General features: G+C 44.3%; 1 protein-coding gene across 1 annotated transcript in view; it reads right to left on the reverse strand.

Annotated features, from left to right (window-relative positions):
- LOC100085568 (inactive pancreatic lipase-related protein 1) overlaps positions 1 to 13,585 on the reverse strand; it is a 25,121-nt gene continuing 11,536 nt past the window's right edge. Inside the window, exons 4-13 of the mRNA XM_029080321.1 lie at positions 10,544 to 10,669; positions 9,854 to 9,988; positions 8,483 to 8,591; positions 6,365 to 6,484; positions 6,154 to 6,273; positions 4,429 to 4,547; positions 2,733 to 2,862; positions 1,672 to 1,780; positions 1,056 to 1,223; positions 1 to 119 (exon numbers count right to left, since the gene is read on the reverse strand). Coding sequence (XP_028936154.1) covers positions 56 to 119; positions 1,056 to 1,223; positions 1,672 to 1,780; positions 2,733 to 2,862; positions 4,429 to 4,547; positions 6,154 to 6,273; positions 6,365 to 6,484; positions 8,483 to 8,591; positions 9,854 to 9,988; positions 10,544 to 10,669 — 1,200 coding nt within the window. The 3' untranslated portion in view covers positions 1 to 55. The remainder of the gene's footprint in view (positions 120 to 1,055; positions 1,224 to 1,671; positions 1,781 to 2,732; positions 2,863 to 4,428; positions 4,548 to 6,153; positions 6,274 to 6,364; positions 6,485 to 8,482; positions 8,592 to 9,853; positions 9,989 to 10,543; positions 10,670 to 13,585) is intronic.

Here is a 13,585-nt window from a genome sequence, read left to right on the forward strand (position 1 = left end):
ACGCATGGTTAGATTTTTATTTGTACTAATACACCAGCAAGATTTTGGCTTCTATTTAACAAGGTACGAGTGTGAGCAGAACATCTTCTCTCACTGTTTCGGTGCTGCAGAAATCATGCCTATGGAGAAAAGTGGATATTTAGCGACAAATTCCCGTAGTTTTCTCTAGCTAATTTAGTTTGCTAGGATTGTTAATTTTAAAAACAACATTATGGTCTGGTCCATGATTCTTCCCTATTTGAACTGGGGAAAACAGAGGGTAGAATTAGTTTATTTGACCTCTGATCATTATTGTGGACATATCATTTCAGTTGGAAGAGGGGAGAAGTGGTTATTTTTCTTTGACCCTAGAGCAAATTGGAATTAAGCAAGAAATGGCAACTGTGAGATCTTGGGGGTCTCATTTTACACCTTTTTACTGAATCTTTACCTCCTCTTGTGCCTTAGTTATTCTTTTTTCTTGTTATTAAGATAGAAATTGAGGTTTTGTGTTGCCCAGAGATAATAAAGGCAACTTGGATGTGAGATGCTAGAGTCCAGAGAACAACTGCCTTGGCAGTGGACAGGAAAAGTTTGGGAAGACTCGCTGCTTGGAGACAATGTATCAAATAATAACAATAATAATAATAATAATGGTAGCACTTAAGTGCTTACTAGATGCCAAACATTGTTCTAAGCTTTGGAGTAGATACAAGTTAATCAGGTGGTACACAGTCCCTGTCCCACATGGGGCCCCCAGTCTAAGTAGAAGGGAGTAAGATTTAATTCACATTTTACAGATGGGGAAGCTGAGGCACAGAGAAATTAAGTGACTTGCTTCCCCATTTGACTGTGGGCCCTGTGTGGGAAAGGGACTGTATCTGATCTGATTGTATTGTATCTGTTCCAAAGCTTGGCACATAGTAAGCACTTAACAAAATACCACAGCGATAAAAATTATTTTTTAACTGGATTTCTGGGAGCTACTGCTCACATGATCTCCCTCACCCTTGAATCAGAGAATCCCCCTCTACAAGTGTTCCGTTTTCCCCAACCGGCTTGTAAATCATACATACACTGCTCCGTCGGCTCCATTTTGGACGGAGATCTTCGACACTCCCACTTTAGGGAAGCTTGGATTTACCACGTCATTATTCCAAAGGAATTTCACTTTCTCAAGTGTTCCAATCTTAAGTTCGACATCAAACTCGTTGGAATGAGTAGAACCTGGTAGGAGCAATCCCCTTTAAAGGTAGAAACAGAAGTGGGTTAACTCCATTTGTTTCAGTGTATCCAAATTTAAAATATTTGGAGGAACGCTGAATGCTCTAATATATTAATAGCCTAAAGACCCCATCAGATGACAAGGGGGAGGGATGGCAACGGCATTATCGACCGGTGAGTGGAGACCACGCAAGAGAGAGATTTTGACCATGGGGATTATCGGGGAGGAGAGGCCGGAGAGCCAGTGGAAGCAACCAGGTCTACCTGATCTCTGGAAAAACGGATAAATCTTAGCTAGAAATTCCTGCTGCGTGCTCCAGAATTTCTGCTAATCAAATGATATCTTTGCTGCCTTTAATACACATTCAAAATGAGACGTAAACATTAAGTGCTCTATTTGGCATTTTATGGGCCAGGCTGTAAGGATGACATTAAAGACACAGTATTGCATTATAATATGAAACCTACTTGAAAATGTGATATTGTCTTGTGTTTCCGTTACTCCCATACAAAGCAACTTTAATCTGTCCTGTAACCATTCTCCCAGTCAGAGTGGCACTTACTTTATATCTCCAACCTGCAAAGGAGAATGAAATAATCTAGTGATAGACAAAGTGGATGCTTCAAAGTGTGAATTCTTATTTCCATAGCTTGTGACATTAAATCCACTCAAAGAAATGGAGACTGAAAAGTTCCTGCCGCTCAATATTAACCTTAGGCCAAAGAAGTAATGAGCAGAAAGATATACGGTGGAAGGATGTAAGTTGTCAGTTCAGAAAAAGTTGTGTCGGGCAGGACGACATAATCAATTCTCTGGATAAGACATGTGAGGACAATGGAGGACAGCAGGATATGCAAGTAGTCCCAAATGGGGAACTGAAACACGGATGAGGCAGGGGGACAGAATAAGTAATTACAAGACTGAGAGTAAAGCCCAATCTCAAGCAAGGCAACAAGAGGTGGACTGCCCGAAAACCACCATAAAGAGTACGTCAACTTGGCAAGGAGCCATCCGGAGATGAGTTGCTCTCTGTGACCCAAGCCTTCGCAAAGATTGAGACACCAGAAGATAGAGTGAAAATGAGTAGGCCCCTTCAGCACCCACGCAACAGCGTGGCAAGGATTTATTAATACATACAGAGAACAGTGGAGTATAGACTTTGGACTGTAAGCTCTGGACTGTAAGCTCACAGTGGGCAGGAAATATGTCTGTTTATTGCTATATTGTAATCTCCCAAGAATTTAGTACAGTGCTCTGCATACAGCAAGCGCTCAATAAATACGCGTGACTGGCCGAATGAATACGTCACATTCTATAGCTCTAGCTGTATTAGACTCGCAAAGATAGTACGCATTACCATTTTATTCCACAGTCAGAAAAGTTGTTGAGATCTGGGAGCGTGCAATATTTATGGTAGTCAACTGTCCAATCTTCTCTGAGAATGCAACAGTTTTACAAGAGAAACTTGCAAACAGAGAAATTAGACAGTGCCCCAGATGTAAAGAAGGAAAACAAAATTTCAACTTACGAGCATAATCACTGTCGTCTCCTGTGTTCAAAAAGAACTTCTGGCCATCTCCATTGTTTTTTCCAGCAAATTTGTCAGCATAGTGACCCATCTGAGGACATCCTTCATTTGGACACGGGAAGCATTTATTCTAATGGAAATAAAGAGAGGTGGAGGGGAGAAGTGGTTTGCCATATGCTAATTTTTCAGTACTAGGATCAAACATCAAGGATTCATTCCCATTCTCAGAGTAAAATTAAGGTTTCTGGAACTCCCGGCAGTCATGATTGCTCAATAGGTTTTTTTTAATGATATTTGTTAAGCACATACTAAGTGTCAAACAATGTTATAAGGGCCGAGGCAGATACAATTCAATGATGTGGGACACAGTCTCTGTCTCACTTGGGGTTCACAGTCCATGTAGGAGGGAGAACGGATATTCAATCCCCATTTTATAGATGCTACAACTGAAGCAACCGAGAAATTTATTGTCTTGCCCACAGTCACACAGCAGGCCATCGGTGGAGCCGGGATTAAAACCCAGGTCGACTGTTCCAAACCCTCTGCTTTAAGTACTAATAAGTGTGCAATAAAGTTAGCTTACTCTTTCTGTTTCTGCCTGTGCTGCCCCTGCATCTAATATGATAGTACTTAAGTGCTTACTATGCGTCAAGCGCTATTCTAAGCGCTGGCGTAGATATAAGCTAATCAGGTTGGACACAGTCCCTGTTCCACATGGGGCTCACAGTCTTAATCCCCATTTTACATATGAGGCACTGAGAAGTCAAGTGACTTGCCCAAGGTCACACAGTAGACAAGTGGCAGAGCAGGGATTAGAACCCAGGTCCTTCTGACTCCCAGGCCGGTGCTCTACCCGCTAGGCTACGCATCTCTCGTTCTCTCTCTCTCTCTGCGCCTTCTCGCCCCTCCACCCACACACTTTCCAGCTCTATCTACCCCAGTATTCTCATGAAATGTAGGCACTAGTTCTGAATTGCTTAAATTAATTTTATTTTATATTCTGAAGATATTCCATGTTCATTCTGTCCCCAGGACATTCGGAGTGAGTATGTACCAGAGGAGTCAATTCTCACACCCTGTATGTAAGAGAAGGATCTTTTGCAGAGTGCTTAAATTAGAGCAAGGACAGCTTCAGGGAAAGAAGCCGAGGTCTGCAACCCATTATCCCTATGTTGTTTAAATATGATAACCCCAAGTATCGATTAGACTTCACAAGTGTCCCTGGAGGGAAAATAAAAACCACAGATGTGTCCATATGGGAAAAACACCACACGGAAGCCCTCTCTGATAATCTCACAGATTAAACACATACAGAGTACCTAAACCTCTGAACCCATTATGTGTGAGAAAAATCTATCCAGTTTCTCATAAAGCAAGCTGGAGAAGGGTGGCCCCAATCGTCAGTATGAATTTGAATGTAAAATATCTATAAAGAGTTCTAATGCAATAATGTTTTCAGTCAACTGTGACACTTGCCATTATAAATCTCATAAGGAATAGCATCTCAACGAAGGGAGACGATATGCACTATTCCAATTTTCCATGAAAAGTTTGAGAAGACTTTTAAGCCGCTGAGGGTCAGCAGCGATCTGGCAAATTTGAGGTGTGTAAGCAAGTATTATTAAGCATTTAGGCCAAAAAATCATCCTGGTTGACGTTATAAAACCCCACTTTCTGACACAAGCGAATAACTTACAGATTTAAAAGCAAAGTAGGAGTCACAGGGATAGGCGGCAAAGCCATCATTGTTGATGATGCTCTCAGAATAATACTTGTAGCTTCGTAAGTGATTGCAGGCCACAAATTCACGAGATCCTAGAAAGCAAAATCCAGTTGAACATAATCACACAGCCATGAGAGGATTTTCTTTTTCAAGCCAAGTTCCCGATTAGGGGAATACCACTGAATGCATTTTCTATCATTTGAACTCTTGATCGAGTGCTCAGTTATGACAGACCATCTGTACTTTGGTCTCGATATAAACTGTAGGAAAAAGAGAGACATACGGCAACACTTCTTAACAAGTGGCTGCTCTTAGCTATTCATTAAGTCACTCTGAGTTGGTTTCTCACTGCACAAAATGTTGACAGTGACATGAGCCATGAGATGGTACTATTAGAATTGCACTGAATCTTGTCTAGGTGGATATTCCTTGCCACTTTCATTTTACATTAAAATGTTAATTTTATTTAGAGTCTCACTGGCTTGTTAATTATGCAGCCGTACATCATTTCCTGACTTTTAAACAATCAATAATCAATCATTGGTATTTAATATGCTCCGACTCTTTCCAGAGCACCATACTAAGCACTTGTGAGAGTCAAATACAACAGAATTGGTAGGCATATTCCTTTCCCACAGAGAGTTTCCAGTTTAGAAGGGGAGGCAGACATCCCCTAGTCAGCGCTTACCGAATACCATAATTACTAATTATTATTATGTAATAAGTTACAGATTTGTACATAAGCACTCTGAGGCTAAGGGTGGATTGAAAATCAAATACTTCAAGGTTTCACATCCAAACGCCAGGCAACACAGAAGGGAGATGGAGTAGGGGATAATGAGAGCTTAGTTGGGGAAGGCCTCTTAGGGGAGCGGTGATTAATAAGGTTTGAAGGTGGAGAGAGTAGTTGTATGTTGTACAGGGAGGGGAAGAGAGTTGCGGGTCAGAGGGAGGATAGGGGCAAGGGGTCAGGGAGAGGTAGATGAGACCAAGGTACAGTGAGGAGGTTGATGTTAGTGGAGGAAGTCTGCGGCTGGGTTGTACTAAGAAATCAGTGAGGTAAGGTAGGAGGGGGGTGAGCTGACTGAGTACTTTAAAGCTAACGATAAAGAGTTTTTCTTTAACGCGGAGGCGAAAGGGCAACCATTTTAGGTTCTTGAGAAGAGAGGACTAGTAGCATGGCCTAGGGGAAAAGAGCCCAGGCCTGGGAGTCAGAGGATCCGGGTTGTAATTCCAGCTATGTCACTTGTCTGCTCTGTGACCTCGGGCAAGTCACTTAGCTTCTCTGTGCCTCAGTTACCTCATCTGTAAAATGGGAATTAAGACAGGACCCTCTTGTGGGACATGGACGGCGTCCCACCCGATTATCTTGTACCTACTCCAGCACTTAGAACGATGCCTCGCACACAGCAAGCGCTGAACAAATGCCATTTAAAAGATAAAAGTGGGGAGATGTGAGCTGAGTATTTTTTCAGAAAAATGATTGGCATGTGATTTTAATACGGACATAAATGTAGTATCCACAACTGTTGCCAGAAACGCAGAAAAACATTTCCACTGAATTCTCAGATTTTCATTTCTATCGTCTACGAATGAAACCAGAGAAGATTCCTGTTATCACAGCGTGAATTATCATCATATTATCGACCGACTCCATTTTGTTTTTCCTCAAAGAAGGGCTCGGCTTAGTGACTTTACCTTGCCAGAATCCGTCTAGATCCACAATGGTGGAAAGGATATTCTTCTTACATCCCGGCATCTGTTTTCCTCCGTTTGGGTAAAAGTCTAAATGTCCCACAGCCTGACTCATCCCCAAACCTGAAAGAGTTTGAACAGGAGTGAGAAAATGCCGACATCTCCGTGAGGCTGGTCCTTCTGCCATGTCGACGGCCCCGTAATTGAACCTCACCCATGTTGGGGATCATGGGAGCTGAATCTGTGTGAATCACATCGACAAACTCGGCGTCGCTGGGATCTAGTCGGACTTCCTCTGGAGTTCCTTGGAAGCAAGGTTCAGACGGATCCAGTCCTGAGAGAGATAAGATATTCCTACAAGTGAATCGCTTGTCGTATATGTTGTGCCATATATGTGAATAAACTAATACATCTAGGTTTACATATATGTGAAGGTTATGAAAGACACAATATGCATTACGGCACAGGAAGACACATAGTGAAAGAAAGAGAAAAGAGAGATACCTCTCCTTAAATAGCATAGATTGAAAAGAGAGACACATCTTCTTAAATGTCACAGATTTCTTGATCTCTTGCTCCGAAATATACGCCTCTAGTGCATTATCATCAGTATAATCACCAAGGTGTACTGAACACCTATTATTTGCTGGGTACTGTGTTAGGTTCTCATGGTGCTAAGAACTGTGCTGAGCACCTACGACACCGAGGGCTAGCAAACCCCACTTGCAAACTGCTGCAAACACTGGAGTAGATGCCTACAGTATATACTGAGCACCTACTGCGGAGTGTGGAGCAGGAAACCGTATTGACTACTGTGAGCAGAGAAAGAACTGATTCAACACCTAAAGAGTGCAGAGAGCTGTGTTGATTGCCCACTGGGTTCAGAGTGCTTTGCTCTAGGCTCCCACTGCGTGCAGGGTACCGAACTGAACGTCTGCTGTGTGGAGAGCACTGGAACATACAACTGAAGTGCCTGACTTATTCCCTGCTCCTGAAGAGCTTACAATCAGGAAAACATGTTTTAAGTCAGAGAAAACCTCCCAGCCTCTTGTGTCTCCCCACGCCAGTTCATACTTCAGTCTGCTGCCCGGATCATTTTTCTACAGAAACGTTCAGGACATGTCACTCCTCAAAAAACACCAGCGGTTGCCCATCCACCTCCCCATTAAAAAAAAAAAAAACTTCTCACCATTGGCTTTAAAGCACTTTACTACCTCACCTCGCTTCTCTCCTTCTATAACCCAGCCCGCCCACTTCACTCCTCTAGTGCCATCCTTTCCACTGTGCCTCGATCTTACCTGTCTCACCGCTAATAATAATAATGTTGGTATTTGTTAAGCGCTTACTATGGGCGGAGCACTGTTCTAAGCGCTGGGGTAGACACAGGGGAATCAGGTCGTCCCACCTGGGGCTCCCAGTCTTAATCCCCATTTTCCAGATGAGGTAACTGAGGCACAGAGAAGTGAAGTGACTTGCCCACAGTCACACAGCTGACAAGTGGCAGAGCCGGCATTCGAACCCATGAACTCGGACTCCAAAGCCCGTGCTCTTTCCACTGAGCCACGCTGCTTCTCCAACCTCTGGCCTGGAGCCCACTCCTTCCTCAAATCCGAAGGACAATTCTTCTGCCCCGCCTCAGAGCCTTATTGAAGGCACATCTCCTCCAAGAGGTCTTCCCAGACTAAGCCCCACCTTTCCTCACCTCCCACTCCCTTCTCCATCACCCGGACTTGCTCCCTTTTCTCTTCCCCCCTCCCAGGCACACAGCACTTATGTATATTTCTGTAACTTCATTTATTTGTACTCATATCTGCCTCCCCTTCTCTACCGGCAAGCTCGATGGGGGCAGGGAATGTGTCTGCTCATTGTTGTACTGTACTCTCCCAAGAGCTTAGTACAATTCATTCATTCACTAGTATTTATTGAGCACTTACTATGTGCAGAGCACTGTACTAAGCGCTTGGAATGGACAAATCGGTAACAGAGACAGTCCCTGCCCTTTGACGGGCTTACAGTCTAATCGGGGGGAGACGGACAGACAAGAACGATAGCAATAAATAGAATCGAAGGGATGAACATCTCATTAAAACAATGGCAAATAAATAGAATTAAGGCGATGTACATTTCATTAACAAAATAAATAGGGTAATGAAAATATATACAGTAGTACAATCCTCTGCACACAGTAAATGCTCAATAAATACGATTGAACGAATGAATGAAGAGCTTCCTCCCTCAACACTATTCTCTGCGGCAGGCAGCATCAACGAATTTTTATCTTATTGATTTTATTTATTTATTTTAATTTATATATTTTTAAAATTTTATTTACCAGTGATTCTCCCCAGGCCAGTTGTCTTCCTCCCAGCCTCTCCGGCAGCATGAGCTCCCACACTGTGGCCGATGATGTGGACGTCGGAAGCGGAGTATCCGAAGTTGGTCTGAAAAAAGGGGAGGCGATTCAGAGATAGCATGACGGTGCTCACCCACTGCAGTTATAGTGGCCGACTCACTTCTCTTCACATTAGCAAGTAGTATAGCCTAGTGGAAAGAGCACAGGCCTGGGAGTCAGAGGGCCTGGATTGTAATTCTGGTTCCGCCACTTGCCTGCTGGGCAGCCTTGGGCAGATCACTTAACTTCTCTGGGCCTCAGTTTCCTCACCTGTAAATTGGGGATTCAATTCTTCTTTTCCCTTCTACTTAGACTTTGAGTTCCTCGGGGGTCAGGGACTGTGTCTGACCTGATTGTCCTGTATCTACCACAGTACTCGGCAAAGAGTAATCACTAAACAAATATCACAGTCGTCATTGGGGAATTCATACCCTTGCAGCGTTGTGCTCATCAAATACCATTCATTAAGGACAGCTGTCAGGGGGCCACAGGAGTGACTAAACACTCACCCTAAAATCATACTGCTCATCTCGTCCATGTTGATGTCCTGTGGGGTGGTTTCAAAAGATTTCCTGCAGCCTTCCATTGACAAGGAGAAGCAATAGTTGGGATCGATTGCTCTCTTCTTGAATGTTCCATTTTCCTCATTCTACTAATTTGTACAAATCTAGATCATTTGGTTTCTGGAAGCATTATGGTCTTCCAGGTGACTGTGGGATAATTTATTCAAATATTTTCCCCCGTATCAACCCTTAGATGGCCAGTCTCCAACTCCTATGTTCTTCCTTTTCCCCTCTTGTAAATAGGATCTTAACATATATTTGCCTTTAACGAGCAGTCAATCATATTTGTTGAGCACTTACTGTGTGCAGAGGACTGTACTAAGTGCTTGGGATTTACCATACAACAGAGTTGGTAGACACAGTCCCTGCCCACAATCAGTGATGTTTATTAAGCACTTACTGTATGCAGAGCATTGTCCTAAGTACTTGGGAGATTACAATACGACGTGGGTAGGTATTCACTTTCCCTATCCATCAGGAGCTCAGTCTAGAGGACTAGAGGGCAATCCATTACCGTAATCCAGTGTTCTATTGCAGGTGATCTCTTCCATAAGGATGGTCCTTGAGATATAAGTTCCAAACCTTTTGCAATTAAATAAAAAAGCCAATCTGCTATTTTTTCTGTTTTTTTTTTTTTTTAAAGAATAGTTGCGCTACCATTATTCTCCACTCGAGGTTAGAAATATGTCCTGAATATCACCAATTAAGATCATGGCAATGCGCCTGGTATCCAAAAATGACCACTCACAGAAAGGACATCAATGAAATGAGCCACTTGAGAGCCCACGACCCGGACGTTGTTCGCTGCCTGGGCGTATTCCGTTTGGGAGCCTTTCCTCCAGTCCACACAAATGCAGTTGACCTCCTCCACCGTGAACATGTTCTGGCAAAAAGACACGATAAACGGGAAAATAACCAAGCAACTCTCTGTGCTAAAAAGGTCAAACATCAAACGTCAGATGTGTACTTATGGGGAAGCAGAACTCTGAAAGACTTGAATGCTTCCAGAGTCCTTGCCCATTGAACTTCCCCCAGTGTCAGAGTGCGAGTGTTGCTTTAGCTATTACTATGCTTGTTGGATTATTTCTGATTCTATTGAATTCCCTACTCTGTCTTCTTCCCCTCATAATGTGAGCCCCTTGGGGGCCAGGGACCCTGTAGGAATCAGCGTCCCAGTGCTGAGCACAGTGTCCTGCCATTGGAAGCAATTAATCGATGTCACTACCCAGAGCTACCCTTTGGCTTCACAAGTGTTGCCAGTGGCTCGGGAATCCCAGTTTGCTCCGCCTCCCCCCCAGCTCTTTGACCCCGTGGCTTTAGCCTTTAGCTTTGGTTTTCCCTGGTTTCCAAAGGAGACCATTAGGTGGGGAGTCAGACCCAGGCTCTTCTGAGAGTACGACTGACTAGGCAAAGGAACAGGGAACCTTCGGCACTGAACCTTGCACATGTTCGACAACCAGTTTTCTTCTCCACTGTCTAAATAGCCGTGGATGATGAAACGGGTCTTTCGGTCAGTTTGGAAGTTTGAAGCCTCGATCGTCGATGGGTCCGATGGAGTGAGAATCTGGGATAAACATAAAAGGGATAAAGGCAGAATAAATATAAGATGCTACTGAAATCGACCTGAAGGATCATTTCCCCATTAACTAATAATAATATATAATATATATATAATAATGATGATGGTATTTGTCAAGTGCTTACTATGTGCCAAGCACTGTTTTAAGCCCTGGGCTAGATACAAGTATATGAGTTTGTCCCACAGGGGGCTCACAGTCTCAATCCCCATTTTACAGGCGAGGTAACTGAGGCCAGAGAAGTCTGGCGACTTGCCCAAGGTCACACATCAGACGGGCGGTGGAGCCGGGATTAGAGCCCAGGTCCTTCTGACTCCCAGGCCTGTGCTCTATCCATTAAGCCACACTGCCTCTCCCTGTGCAGGGGGGTAGCTTGATGATGGTCAAAGTGATTAAGTTTTATTCACATTGGAAGGATGGCAGGGATCCATGTGGTGTGAGGGTGGGAGTGGACATTAGTCTGCAACAGAGAGAAGCCGAAAATATGTGAATGAAGGATTCTGGGATAAAGTCACTGAATAATGCTGACTTTAGTCAGCAGTGTTTTTGCCTCCACTCTGTCTCTCATGTCCCAGGGTTACCCTGGAAACTGGGGGTTGAGGGACTCTTATAGTCCTCCTCCAGGATTCTGGAAAGGTCTGTGGGGTAAACCGAAAGCCTTCCCAACAATCATCAGCTCCCGTGCCCCTCACCCCAAAATCGTGACTCCAGGCCTTGCTGGCTGCTGTTGCTTAAAGGAGATTGTCCTCACTCTGACCTGAAGCTCCCTCCCTCTTTGTATACAACAGATTCAAATATAACAGACCAATGCTCTCCCCTCCTTCGAGGCCTTATTAAACTCACATCTTCTCCAAGAGGGCTTCCTTGACTGAGCCCTCATTTCCCCTATTCCCCTCTCACCCGTCTGCATCTCCTAAGCATTTGGATCCGTCCTCTTTGAACAGTTGATATTCGCTTCACGCTCAGCTGCACCACACTTCTGTACACATCCATAATTTATTTTAATGTCTCTCTCGCCCTGAAGAATGTAAGGTTTTCATGAGCAGGGAACTTGTCTACCAACTCTATTGTACTGTTCCCTCCCAGGTACTCAGTACAGTGTTAGCACATAGTAAGCGCTCAATAAATACCACTGACTGAATGATTGATTGATCCCTAGAGCTAATTTCACCACAGCAGCAGCTTGGACAGCCAGAAGACTCAGCATGGGCCGGAATCCAGGGTTATGCCAGTCTCAGTGCCCCCATTGGGGGCATTGCCCACAAGTATCCTCCCTGATTAGCGTGTGATCCCCGAGATCCACCATTCTTCTCTTTCCCCAGCTCCAGCACATTGCTGTTGTTGGGAGAGGGAAGGGAGGATGATACCAAGGAGCATTCCGGAAGGTTCCAGTTCCAGCCTGGGTCCTATCCTCCACCACCATTTTCCTCTGCCACCTTAAACACTCCCTCAGAAAAAGAGTCAAAAGCCGATGACATTATTCCAGCTTCTCATTCAGTCCCACAGTTGGAAAGCATTTTGCTTTGTGGCGAGAGAAGAGGCTAAATTTTGTCCCATCTTATCAGCCACTCCTTGCCCTGCCTGTTGCCCTGATTCTCTGGCAGAAGTGAGGTCATTCAGTCAATTGTATTTATTGAGTGCTTACTGTGTGCAGAGCACTGCACTAAAACGCTTAGAAGAGTACAATATGACCATCAGTGGACACATTCCCTGCCCACATAGGGATGGACAGCCAGAGCTGGTGTGGATAATAGGGTGGGATGAAATATAAGGAAATATCTTGCCTGCATCATCCCAAAGTGAAAGACATCACATTGCTGCAAGCCTCTTTAGTAATGATGGTATTTAAGCGCTTACTATGTGCCAAGTACTGTTCTAAGTGCTGAGCACTGTTCTCTCCTTGTTTTCAATCAGGGACCCAGGAAGGCCCTCTTTCCCCACCCCAAATCCTGAAAAGGGCAATCTCTCTCTCTCATGCATATCGCTGGGTTTTATTTTCACGTGTATATCATCGTCAACGGGATTTAGTCAATGACTGGTATTTATTGAGAGTTTACTATGTGCAGAGCACTGTACTAAGCACTTGGGAGAGTACAACACAACAGAATTGGCAGGTATTTTCCCAGCCCACAACATTGATATGTTTGTGGGTCAAATTAAGTCACTGAGGATAATGCTGAATAAATGGCAACTAGTTAATGACGATGAAGTCTGATCTAAGCACCATACTACACAAAAGGTGTTCAATAAATACCAATGAATGAAGAAGTGATCCTTTGGCCATATCTGGCCTCCAGGGAAGGCCAGAGAAGCAGCATGGCTCAGTGGAAAGAGCACGGGCTTTGAAGTCAGAGGTCACGGGTTTGAATCCTGGCTCTGCCACTTTTCATTCATTTATTCAATAGTATATGTTGAGCGCTTACTTTGTGCAGAGCACTGTACTAAGCGCTTGGAATGAACAAGTCGGCAACAGATAGAGACGGCCCCTGCCCTTTGACGGGCTTACGGTCTAATCGGGGGAGACGGACAGACAAGAACGATGGCCATAAATAGAGTCAAGAGGAAGAACGTCTCGTAAAAACAGTGGCAACTAAATAGAATCAAGGTGATGTATATTTCATTAACAAAATAAATAGGGTGATGAAAATATATACAGTTCAGCGGACGAGTACAGTGCTGAGGGGATGGCAAGAGAGAGGGGGAGGAGCAGAGGGAGATGGGGGGAAAAGAGGGTTAAGCTGCAGAGAGGTGAAGGGGGGGGTGGTAGAGGGAGTAGAGGGAGAAGGGGAGCTCAGTCTGGGAAGGCCTCTTGGAGGAGGTGAGTTTTAAGTAGGGTTTTGAAGAGGGGAAGAGAATCGGTTTGGCGGAGGTGAGGAGGGAGGGCGTTCCGGGACCGTGGGAGG

The sequence above is a fragment of the Ornithorhynchus anatinus genome, chromosome 16, assembly GCF_004115215.2.
Source record: "Ornithorhynchus anatinus isolate Pmale09 chromosome 16, mOrnAna1.pri.v4, whole genome shotgun sequence".
In the NCBI taxonomy this organism is placed as follows: Eukaryota; Metazoa; Chordata; class Mammalia; order Monotremata; family Ornithorhynchidae; genus Ornithorhynchus; species Ornithorhynchus anatinus.